A 13409-nucleotide genomic window follows, 5' to 3' on the forward strand; every position below is an offset into this window, starting at 1 on the left:
GAAGTGGGTTTCTTATAGACAGCATATATATGGGCCATGTTTTCTTATCAGATACCCTATGTTTTTTGACTGGAGTATGTAGTGCATTTACATTTAAAGTTGTTATTGATAGGTACTTATTTACTGCCATTCTATTCTTTATACCTATGCTCCTCTTTTTATTTCTTGTCCTCTTCTTCTTAAAGAACACCCTTTAACATTTCATGTAATACTGGTTTGGTGGTGAACACCGTTAGCTTTTTCTTGTCTGTGAAGCTCTTTGTCTGACCTTCTATTCTAAATGATAGCTTTGCTGGATACAGTATCTTGTTTACAATAGCACATATTAGTAGACTAGTTGTTATGCAGTGTGACACAATAAACCCAAAGGAAGAATAACTAGGTAAGGACTATTCTTTATACAACTTGGGAACATCACATCTGTGAAAATATTAGTTTACCAAATTCATATTAGTAAATTTTTAGGGTAGCTTTATAAGTATAAATAAGCACTTATTTCATCCTCTTTAATTAAATATATAATGAAGTTCTACATTGAAAATCTTTTCTAGCCTGAACTAGTTCTCTCTCCATATGTGCAAAAATTCCTTCCTTCTTTCTTATTTCAGTAGAGACCTATTTAGACTTCACTCCAACTAGAACCATATTTCTCTTTCCATATGATTCCCCATCTTTGCTTTAAATATCCTTCCTCACTTTTAAAGGCCAAGTGGTATTTTAAAACCTGAGAATCAAAAAAAAATCATTTATCTACAATGAACCATTCAAGATAATGATGCCCCCAAAACCCGCTGACTACGTAAGACTCCAGTTTTCCATTAGAATTTCTTGTGTAAAAGAAGCTGGATAGAGTCAGTGCCTCTTCTGTTTTATATGTATCTCTGAGGCTAAATTATGGAAGCCAGACTTGAAATGCTTCAAAAAAAATGGTAAAACATTATGCTATAACACTAGCCTTGCTTAGTGTTCCGACTAATGTCCTTACCATACCTGACCTCTTTGTAAATCTCTCCTGGTCACAGGCCTTGTTGAGTATCCCACAAGCTTGGCAACAAATCTCCCATCAACCAACTTGACAACTTCTAGGCTAGGATCTTAAAAATTTCTACTAAACCTGTCTTTCACTTCCTCACATTGACACTCAGTTATTATCACACTATCAAGCTGGAGTTCTTCTGAATATCTCACACTCCCCCACCCCTTTATATGTGACTTAAAATCATGAATTTTTCTACTGAAAGGACCTGGCTAGCCCTGGTTCTAACTAAATAAACAAAATTCACCAAATCCCAGTAAAGTAACTTGAATCAATAAATATCTTATGGATTCAAATCATTCTATGTCATAAAGGGCTAGTGAATATATTTTATGACCCTAATAATAAAATTTTAAAAACACTTCAAGATTTAAAAAAAAAGTATTTTAACCTGAACTTGTAGGAGTTAACATCAAGACCCATTTTAACTACTAAAACTTTCGCATCTACATGATCTATTTCCAGAGATTTTGCTTTGGATTTTCGCATTTTTAGGGTTTAAGTTTCTATTTGTCTAGTCACCGTGAAAAAGTGGTTCACAGAGATGTAAGGAAGAACAAACCCTGTATGTTCTAGTTACCAGAAGGATCAATATCTGAGCTCCATCACTCTGACCTTCGAATGAGACTAACTTAGCTCCCTTAATATATGTTCTAGTTATCCCTGGAACGACAACTATAGGAACTGATTAGAAAGTCTTCTGATTATGAGGAGAGCTTTAATAATTTCACAAGGATTTAGCAGTAGTTCTGTAAAAACATAGATTTGCAAATCATGAAAATACAGATTTGCAGAATCTGTGCTGTTGTGTTGACTTGAATTTCAGCCTTTCTCAACTGGCATTCTATAAGAAAACAAAGCTCTAAACAATCCGACGGCCATTTTTTCAAATCTGACAAAAATGGTACATAGCTATACCCATCCAGATACAGAGAAAAGAAGTCATTCCATCTCATAAACATCTCAGGGCATTTGGTCTTACTTCTCTGAAAGAATCTTAGAATTTGTAATCCAGGTAAATCCTTGATCAAACTATGTCACTATCACAATATGTTGAGCCTTACTTTTAGGGCAATTCCTAAAGATAATTTCACACACCAGCTAGCATTATTAACAAATACCCTACCATTGGGCTTGCAATTATATAACATGTGGTCTTCCAGTGGCTACAGGTTATGCTGTTAAACTATTGGGAAATACTGCTAAGTTGATTTTCACTAACTTTTATCACATTAGTCCACTTTTAAAACCCTTTGAATGGCTCCTTATTCCCAAAAGACCAGATTCTTATATACTTTCCTAGCCTTAGTTCCACATTTTCCTCCACATTCCTACTTTTTTCCTTAATGTCTCCAATAATTCCCCTCGTGGCTGCTCATGCTCATGGTGCTCCTTCCTCTACGACACCCGGTCCTCCATTTCCTCGGGTTAATTTTTTCATCCTCCCAGAACCTGACAAGGCTCCCCTGCCACTTCGGCTCTGAAACCCGCATGAAGGTGCAAAGGTCCCCTGTAAGAACGCTCAGGCTTCTATTCTGTTATATTCTAACTGTCTCCCAAACATTCTGCCTCCTGAATTATTCATGCATGTGCTTTTCTTTCTTACCAGGATATAAGTCCCTAAAAGCAGTGTTCAGGCACCTAACAGGAAAAGCAAGAAAATCAGTCTGATTTGGCTTTTGGAAACAAGAAATGATTTTAGGACACTATTGAAGGGAGTGATTTAGGTCTATACAGGGAACTAAAATTTTGATATAGTTTTCAGACTATTAATGACAGCTGATTGTGAAAATCATACTTTAGAGCCATAATAAACCAGAAGACTTGGCCTTGAATCCTAGTTTAATCTCTCTATTAAGTATGGAACCAAGAGCATGTAATCACCTTGGCCTTTTGTTTTTAAAATGATAGAGAGAGAGAGAGAGAGAGAGAGAGAGAGAGAGAGAGAGAGAGAGAAGGAGAGAGAAAGGGAGAAAGAAACTTCAATTTGTCCCACTTATTTATGCATTCATTGGTTGATTCTTGTATGTGTCCCGACTGAGGATAGAACCAGAAACCCTGGTATATTGGGCAACATTCTAACCAACTGAGCTACCTGGGCAGGACCAGCCTTTTTTTCTTTATATATTAGTATCCTACCTTGCTACACAATGTGCTCATTCTCACTTTTAAATTTTTCAGTGATGCTTATCTTCACCTAAAATCCCATGTTTTAACTATAGTTTTATATAATGTGTTACCTACTAGAATAAAAATCTATTTTACATTATAACCACTGATAAAATGGGATGTAGCCGAAACCGGTTTGGCTCAGTGGATAGAGCGTCGGCCTGAGGACTGAGAGGTCCCAGGTTCGATTCCGGTCAAGGGCATGTACCTTGGTTGCGGGCACATCCCAGTGGGGAGTGTGCAGGAGGCAGCTGGTCGATGTTTCTCTCTCATCGATGTTTCTAACTCTCTATCTCTCTCCTTTCCTCTCTGTAAAAACTCAATAAAATATGTTTAAAAATAAATAAATAAATATAATAAAATGGGATGTAAATAGTGTGTGTGTGTGTGTGTGTGTGTGTGTGCGCGCACACACACACACACACACACATACATACTGAGTTCTTAGAAGTTAGAACAGTTCCTCATATAGAGTAGAAATTCAATACAACTGGGGTGAATGACTCAATGGACACTGAATACACCATAGAACACCAGGAACTCTGCTCTGAATTCTCTAATCTTTTCCTCGGGATTGTTGGGTCACCAGAGAGCAATAGACCCTTTTATCTCAGCTCCCTGAAGAAATGGCTTTACTGAAATGTGATTAAATGTTATGCCCTCAGCTTTTAGAGAAATGCCTATTTGAACAGTGATTTTGTCTTTTGTTATTCCATGACCTCAATTTGAAAAACTTTACAATACATTTGTTCTTGAATTCAGTGCCACCAAGTTTATCTCCTCGATCTAAATTATGTTCTGCTCAGAGAATGAGAACTAAACTTGCCAGGCAATCTTGCTTTGTGCCTTCATGTCCCTGATGTTCACAGCAGTTCAGTGCTTGGGGCAGTAATTATACAGACTCGGGCACCTTGTTAGATACAGTCCTCCACTGGATTTCACTAGATTCTGTCACTGAATTGTGCTACAGTGTATTGCAATGAATTTTATAAGAATATCAAAACCACTTGGAAATAGGCAAGTTATCAGTCTCAAATTACTAACACGGTTACTAACATGTGTGTGTACAGCTTTCAATTAGAGAAGAGCCATCAGTTAAAAAAAGGCAAGGACAATTTCACACATTACTGTATCTTCTGAGAAAATTTAACAGATTTACTTTGTCCTTACTTTAAGGCTAATGGGTGCATAAATTATAAAATCCCTTGTTTTGTGGAGATCTATTTTAAAATATCCAGGCATTAGGCATAGGCATTATAAATTAACAGACCAGCATATTTCCCCCCAATTTCTATGAGATATTTACTTACAAATAAAAAAGAGTTGAAAGAAATATAGGGGCAAACATATATTAATTTGAACTTCTTCAAGATTTCCAGCAATATGCCTGGCATATGACCAATGGTGAGTTTGTTTCTCTTACATTTTTTAAAAGGGAAAAAGCAGCCCTAACCGGTTTGGATCCATGGATAGAGCGTCGGCCTGCATACTCAAGGGTTCCAGGTTCGATTCCCGCCAAGGGCATGTACCTCAGTTGCGGGCACATCCCCAGTAGGGGGTGTGCAAGAAGCAACTGATCAATGTTTCTCTCTCATCGATGTTTCTAACTCTCTATCCTTCTCCCTCCTCTCTGTAAAAAATCAATAAAATATATTTTAAAAAATAATAAAAATAAAAGGGAAAAAGCAGAGAAATGTAACAGAAGGTAATCTTTGTTGACTGTCCACTGAATGTGACATTATTATAGTATCTCACTTACTCCTCCTAATTCTTCTGCAAAGTAGTTGTGTAAGCCCCGATTTAAAATGATGGCTGTGAGGGTCAGAAAAGGGAGCTTCCACTGAGATTCACCCCCAAGCCTCTTGGGCTCCGAGGTTTCCATTCTTTCCCATTCGGGTGTCCTAAAAGGCCCTCGTAATTATGTTGCTGGCTTCTTAGGTTACACAGTGAAGAGGTAAAGGGGAACCCCCATCCAAAAAAGATTAAGACACCATTTTTGTCTTAAAAGGACTTTGTTATCTTCCCTTGCAGAACAGGTTTGACAGGGATGGACAGAGTTCTCTTTCATGGGCAGGAGAAAGCTATGAAATAGGAGAAAGGAAGATAAGGGCAAATAGAATACAGTTTGCTAATTATAGCAGGCAATTATAGGACTATTTGATTTTCTCTTTTGGTTTAATTGGGCTCTTCATTCCATGTGCGTGTGTGTGTATGTGTGTGTGTGTGTGTGTGTGTTTTAACTTTACTATAACACACTTTATAGGACTAAAGACAAAATAGAAGGCATCCCTGTAGATAGATATAGTGATTCTGGAAATATCCAAAACCTTTTAGATTATGAATCTCTTTGAGCATTAGATGAAAACTGTAGACATCTGCTTACATTATACACACATGCAGTTTTAAAAAACACTTTCACACAATTTGAGAATCTTCACGTATCTCTGACACCCATCCGGACTCGGTTAGGGCCACCACGCTAATGGCAGAGGTAGGTTACTGGTCATCAGATAGAAAGTGTCTAGGCTGTTCCTAGGAAGCATGTACATGTTGATCCTTCTGCTTTTGTGAACAAAATTCTGTGTTTCTTCCTTTTTAGTATTCCTTTTTCTAATTCATAAAATCCTTCATGTTTATTTTTTAAGTTTTTGGTATATTTAATTTTACTTAAAAGACAGCATCCCCAGGTGCCAACTAGTCTTTTTTTTACTAAAAATAAATTACACAGGATTGTCCCTTGTCCCATAGGAGCTGTAACCTAAAGCCCTTAGAATCCTAACACCTGTTCCAGGCCTTCTTCGTGTGTATCTCAGCCACAGGCCTTCTGCATGGCATTTGTGAAAATTCTGGTCAGAGTGCAATTTTATCAACTGCATAACAAATTGTGCCTAAAACAGTCTAACTCTCCTCCTCTACATTTATTTCTCTTTCTTATTAGCTGAAATAGTTAATAATAATAGTTGTAACTTAATAGTTACAGTCAGAGTTAAAACGATACCCTAGAAAGAACTTCATGTGTGTGCATATGTGTGTGTCTTCCAATATGGATTAATCTGAATCCTAAATCCTTAAGTGAAAATATGAAAAGGCTTTACCTTGTCATTGCTCCAATTTATCACAGGATGGATGTTCTGCAGTATTTTTTTTTAAGGAGCAACATCTCAGGTAATAGGTTTAAACTTCCTATGCAACTTGCCGTCTTATTGTAAGCCCCAGTGGCAATTCCTGGACATACCTTTTGTTCCGCTGTCATGGTAAGACTTTGCAGTCGGCCAGTCATATTCCCTAAACTCTTTTCAAAAGCTGCCACGAGGTGAGCCTGTGAACAAAACGGAAGGAACACATGTTCAATGTCAGGACCCTATGTGGATGGATGACAAGGCTTCACTCTACAACATGCTTCGTTTCAGGCATTCTGACTCCTGAAGCACCACGGCCATGATAGTTACCTTCCAATGGCCCCTCTCCATTTACACAAATCTCCACCTCTCATGTTAACATCTTCAGCCTAAAACCAGGGTTTCAGTCTCTTGACATTTCATGTGAGTCCACCTTCTGAAGGCATTTTGCAAATAATGACATCTTCTACCTCGCCCATCGTGGAGGATTTGACACGTCAAATACTGAATAGAGTTCTGAGTTGCCAAGTTTTTAGACTGAAAGCCCAGGCAGAAGTCAATGGACAAATGGCCTTCATTTTTGTACCTGAGTGATGACCTTTGAAGATATTGTTAGCTCCTCGATTATAATGACACTCTCCTTCCAGTGTCAGGCAGCTGCTGACAGCTATACCATTATCTTTCCTTTGTCTACTTACAAAGAATTGAATCGAAAAGAGTTGTCTTGACTTTCCAAATTCTTTTCAATAAAAGGGCTTTTATTTCTACTTTTTCCTTTCAACTAAGGAAGAGCAGTAGGCCAGCTAGAAGTAATAATGAGTTCTATTTTATTTAACATTAAGTTTTGGGAGCTTTGCGGTTTTATTTTAAATCTCAGAGAATTATACCTATTGCAGGAGATAACCAGAAGTCGTATGATTAAGTGTTTGACAATCTTATTATAGCTCTGAAATAGGCCAGTTTTTATCCACATGCCATTGTGCAACAGCGTGACCCACAAAATATTAAGCATGAGGATGTGCTGCAATCTTCACTGTGGCGTGAGGCAGAACTCCAGGCATGTTACCTCAAACTGATCAATTTTATAGTATGTCCACTGAAAGCAGTGGTTCTCAATCTTCCTAATGCCGCGACCTTTTAATATAGTTCCTCATGTTGTAGTGACCCCCAACCATAAAATTATTTTTGTTGCTACTTCATAACTATAATTTTGCTACTGTTATGAATCGTAATGTAAATATTGGATATGCAGGATGTATTTTCATTGTTACAAATTGAACATAATTAAAGCATAGTGATTAATCACAAAAACAATATGTAATTATATATGTGTTTTCCGATGGTCGTAGGCGACCCCTGTGAAAGGGTCACTCGACCCCCAAAGGGGTCGCGACCCACAGGTTGAGAACCACTGACTTAAACGGATACAACCTACATCTATAATAAACTATGTGTGCGAGGACATTTAGCAATCCTTGCCTAAGATTAATTTTTTGAGGGAAGGAAGTGAGAGGACTCTCAACACATCACCTGGTAACTCCAGCAGAGCTGAAAAGCTGAGGTACCTATTATCAAATTGACCATGGGAGTTCCAAGAATTAGGGCACTACAAGTTTATTCCAGCATTAGTAAGAGCTAGACTTTTATTCCATTATTGGCAACAGCTAGCTTGCACAAGGCCCTTCCATTAGCATCATGATACAAAGGTATCTTTGTTCCGAGCTCTAAATTTATCCTGGGCAGCCTTTCTTTTCCTGATGCTGTAATAGAGAGAGAAAGATAACTTGGAGAGGGCACGCCTATTCATCTTCAGCCCATCAGTTCGATTCTTTATTCTTTTCTGGCCCCCTCCTCTCAGTGCCGCCCTTCCCCTTCTCTCAAACCCACACATTTGGAGAATTATACTAAAAGTTTGTTAGCAGACTTAATGGGATAAACAACACCTTTTAAAAAAAATGACTTCAGACAGAGGAGGGGAAAGAGACAGAGGGAGAAAAACATCAATGTGAAAGAGAAACATCTACCAGTTGCCTCTCACATGCACCCCAACCCTTATCAAACCAGACACCTCTTGGTGTATGGGACTATGCTCCCACCAGCTGAGCCACACAGGCCAGGGCAGGGTAAATAACACTTTTTAAAACAGGAGTATTATCTTACAGTTTAAAATGTTTTCAATGGCAGCGAACATCATTACATCACACTTAGTACCCTCAGAAATTAACATAAGGTCATGTCCCACTTTTTTCTATACTTAACCTTTTCTAAATTGTAAAGATAGGTATAAAAGTGAACAAAATGAAGATGTGACGCTTACTGGTTTATCACATGGTAAACACTCATGCACTCACTAGTCCAATCAAGAGATAGAACAGCTGAAGGCCCTAGAAGTCCTCCCCTGCCCCTCCCCCACTCATGTCCCCTCTCCTTTCCCCAGAGATAACTGTCGTAACATTTGTAGTAATTATTGCTTGCTTCTCTTTATAGTGTTACTACACAAGTTTATAGCCCTAAAACTGTGTTTTAGCTTTGCCTATTTTGAAAACACTCAAGTAGAATCAAATGGCGGATTTTTGTGTGTGACTGCTTTCCTTAACATGGTGTTTTCCAGATTCATCCATGTGGTGTGTAGGAGTTAGATTATGCTGAACGCATTGCTCTCTGTAATTTTTAATACCTTTGTCCATGATAACCATCTGTGCTGATTTCAGTTTAGACTATTGGAAATAATCTGTGACCCTGCAATGGGTTACTGCATCATAAAACTAATACTGCTTGTTTTATTTTAAAATATTGAAAATTCTGGCAGGATACCTTTGTTAACATTTAATAAAAGAAATGCAAGATTCTACTTAATATTGCAAAGTTTTAATTCTCCCTAAGAATTGTAAGTTGGAATTGTTGGACTGTGAGTCCTTATATATATAAACTTGAAGTGAATTCCTTTACTTTGTGCATATTTTATCAGTTCAACAGGTGTTAAAAATATGACAAAGAAAGCAAGGCTATGAAGGATATGCTGTACAAATATATTGCTTATATTTTGGAGCTGTGAGTAAATACATATAAAATATTCACCACGGGAATGTCAGTTTTCAATCTTTGGAAAATTTCTCTTCATTAATTATTTACAAGAAAACTGGTTACAAAAGAACATTTTGAGTCATATTGTTCTCAATGAAAATATGTTAAAAGTATGTTAGTGAAATATTGTTTTAAATTTATATGGCTTTGGCTTAATGTATCAGGTCAACTTTGTTACTTTGAATGTATAGAAGATTAAATTTCTCACCAATTGGCTTAATAAAAAGGGAGTACATGAAGTAAATAGGGGAAACCATTTCTACCAGGGATGATTTTTTTTTTCACCTTAATGGGGAGAATATAGAAAATAAAACTGATTAAACTACAGGACAATATATTTTGTCTGAAAAAGTTTATAAAATGATGACTTTTTTAAATTGTGGATTTTTAGGAGGGTTGTTAATCATAGTTTACTTGGTTTTGGCTTTTCTCTTAGCAGGTGCATAATTTTCAAGCCAAAGTAAAATTTTCTCAATATGATGATGAATGTGCCCCAACTTGTGTTTGGTGGAGTCTGTCAAGGTAATAAATTAGACAAGACTAACTATTAGTTAAGGGAAGGAGATAACACCTACTACTATCTTTAGTTTGGAAAACACACAACATAATCAGAATAGACATGTAAAGATAATTATTGTGCTACCAAATAATAAGAAGAAATATCATTATGAAAAATGCGTGCATTGCATTTGTTCATTTAGAATTCAGTGACAGTCTGTCAACCAAATAAAAGTACTTTATACACATATTAATATGAGGATGAATGAAAAGATACATATGACTTTACATTTGAAAATCCATTGTTATATGAGCTGAAAATGACTCTGAAACTATCATAAATAAGGTTTCACTTTTTTTTTTACTATACATAATTGGCCCTTCACTGTTTGTCATGGTTGATATGTGCAAAATAGTTTTCTCTTAAAGGAGATGTAGGAAAGCAAGAGTAACTGGCAGGATATACAAAACTATTAAATAGAGCAAAGAAATAGGACACAATTCCAAAACAAAATAATACCCAAGAGATTTTTATGTAAAAGACTTACATGTTGAAAGGCAAAAGAAAGTACATTCAGTATTATCTGTGAAAAATGGTAGTAATAATTAGCATTAGTGCTTAGTTCCAAATTTTCTAAGGGCTGAGATGTGTAAAGACAATATATTAAAACACAAATAGATGCATCCCACCTGACTTGGCTGCATGAAGGGGTGCAAGAGAGGAGAGAGGGCCCCTGGCTGACTGTAGGATGTGACCACACATTCGCAGTTGCCTTTGCTTCTGGGGCTCCTGTTTTCTTGCTGTTCCTTGGTGGGGTATTGATTCAGGGAAGGCCAGGCAATAGCTCTTGTCAACAAGCCGGCTCTGCCTTCTACAGACATCCTAGTAGATTAGCTTTACAAAGAGTCTTGCCAGGGCTTTATTGCAGCTCTGTTCAGAGAATTTCTCAAGTGGGCGGGGAGGTCGGTGCACATTCTACTGAATGGAGGTTAGACTCTGCCAGTCAAAGGGGAGGTGGGCTCATAGGATCCCTTCCTGCCTGACCACCGCCCCTTTTAACAAAGGGGTTAAAAGCATTTTACTAAGGAGCAAGTTTCAAGTAAAGGAGTAAGAGTCAAGTTTAAATGTTAAAACAGGGATTATTCTGGGGACTCCACATAAATGTAGTCATACCGGGTCCAAGCAGGTGATACATCAATTACAAAACATACCCCAAAAATGAAGGAAAAAACATTTACTTGTAGCCTGAATAAACTAATAAATGAAAGGCTTATATCTACCTCCAAATAGGAACTTCACAAGATTAAAAAAAAAGACTTGGACTTATGTTGAGGAAATTCTACATAAGAATATTTTATTCAGTTTTATGATTAATTCCTGGGCATGTGTATTAAAAATATATGTATATATTATTTACATCAATGGATATTAATTCAGGGGCAACTAAGTAAAACATTCTGAATGAAATTTAAATGTAGTAGTTTTGCTTAGAACTGATAAAAAATTAAGTATTAAATTAATTCTTTCATATTTCAAATTCTACATAGGAATGTTTTATTCAGTTTTATGACTAATTCCTGGGCATGTGTATTAAAAATATATGTATATATTATTTACATCAATGGATATTAATTCAGGGGCAACTAAGTAAAACATTCTGAATGAAATTTAAATGTAGTAGTTTTGCTTAGAACTGATAAAAAATTAAGTATTAAATTAATTCTTTCATATTTCATTATGGACTATGGGAATCTAAAATGTCATTTTAATAAAGCAAACATTAAAGTTCAACATGACTTGTGTAAAAAGGTAACCTGTGAATAATTCAAATTTCTAAATGTATAAAGATTATATCCTTAAAAATAAAAATTGACATGAATATGCAAACTCCATTATTTTTCATTATAATGATCCATTAAAATGTTCAAAATAGAACTGACATTAAAGTTATTTTATAAATATTTACATATGCATCCATTTATACAAGTTCTTGGCTACTAAAATATTTACGCTTAAAGTGATTTTTTAAATAAACTTCTTGTAGAGTAGGAGATAATGAATATCTTCATTACCTTAATTTTTTCACTTTCATCTTTTCTTTTGTCATTTCAGCAATAAAAGTATATGATAGTAAAAAGCTTTAATAATCCATATCACCACAAAATAAAGAAGCAATAAATGGTGAAATAAGGTTGAAGTATATAAGAAATTAAAAACTAGACATCACTTTCAAAAACTATGTCAGTTCTTCTGTGTTTTATTTTATTTTTTAATTAGAAATACTTATAGGTTCACAAAAAGCTGCAAAGAGAGTATTGAGAGGACCCATGTACCCTTTACCCAGTTTCCCACACTGGGTTACATCTTACATAATTATGGGGTGATATCAAAACCAGGAATTCAATATTGGTACAAATATGTAGATTCACATAAGAAATGATTACCTCATTGAAATACTTTTACAGTTACAGCCACCCACCTCTCAGGAAGAAAGGTGACCACATCCCTGACAACCATTAAGTTGCTGTTCATTTCTGTAATTGTGCCCTTCTAGAATGTTATACAGATGGAATTACATATCATGTGACATTTTGAAAGGGTGCTTTTCCACTCAGCTTAGAGTGAACTTGGAGCTATCCAACCAAGTTGTGAGTAGCAATGGTTCATTTCTTTTTCTGCTGAGCAGTAGTCCATGGCATGGATACATCAGTTTGTTTATCCATTGACTTATTAAGAGACATTTTGTTGTTTCCATTTTTTTCATGATTAAAAAATAAGGCTGTTATTCACAGTTTGTTTGTTTGCTTGTTTAGTAGCTCTGAGGTGATTTGAGAAGATTTCTAAAATCTAATCTAATAAAAAGAGAAACATGCAAATTGACTGTACCTTTGCTATGCCCCAAGCCATGCCCACCAGCCAATCAGAGTGACTGTATGCAAATTAACCCAACCAGGATGGTGGCAGGCAGCCACGGAGCTGGCGTAAGCAGGAGGCTTGGTTGCCCCAGCCATGGAGGAAGCCAAGCTTCCCGCCTGCCCTGGCCGGCTGTAGCCTCCGCTCAAGGCAACAAAGTTTCAATTATAGAAGGTAAATAAATCCCAGATACCTGCTTTCAGCCAGCCTCTACTGGAAGCTGGGGTGGCTAGGGGCTGGGGCCAGCATGCAAACAGCCATCAGCCCCTCACCCAGACTGGCCAGGCACCCCAGCAGGACCCCCCCCAACCTGAAGGGGCTGTGGCCAGCCTGAAAACGGCCCTCAGCCCCTCACCCAGTCTGGCCAGGCACCCCAGCAGGAACCCCCACCCTGAAGGGGCTGTGGCCAGCCTGCAAACAGCCATCAGCCCTTCACCCAGGCTGGACAGGAACCCCAGCGGGAATCCCACCCTGATCCGGGACACCCTTCAGGGCAAACCAGCCAGCCCCCACCCATGCTCCAGGCCTCTATCTAATCTAATAAAAGAGAAACATGCAAATTGACCATACCTTTGCTATGCCTCAGGCC

General features: G+C 37.2%; 1 protein-coding gene across 1 annotated transcript in view; it reads right to left on the bottom strand.

The window, feature by feature from the left end:
* NAV3 (neuron navigator 3) overlaps positions 1 to 13409 on the bottom strand; it is a 351070-nt gene that overhangs the window by 51373 nt on the left and 286288 nt on the right. The window contains 1 exon segment of the mRNA XM_015561356.1: positions 6441 to 6524. Coding sequence (XP_015416842.1) covers positions 6441 to 6524 — 84 coding nt within the window.

The sequence above is a fragment of the Myotis davidii genome, unplaced genomic scaffold (assembly GCF_000327345.1).
Source record: "Myotis davidii unplaced genomic scaffold, ASM32734v1 scaffold415, whole genome shotgun sequence".
Lineage (NCBI taxonomy): Eukaryota > Metazoa > Chordata > Mammalia > Chiroptera > Vespertilionidae > Myotis > Myotis davidii.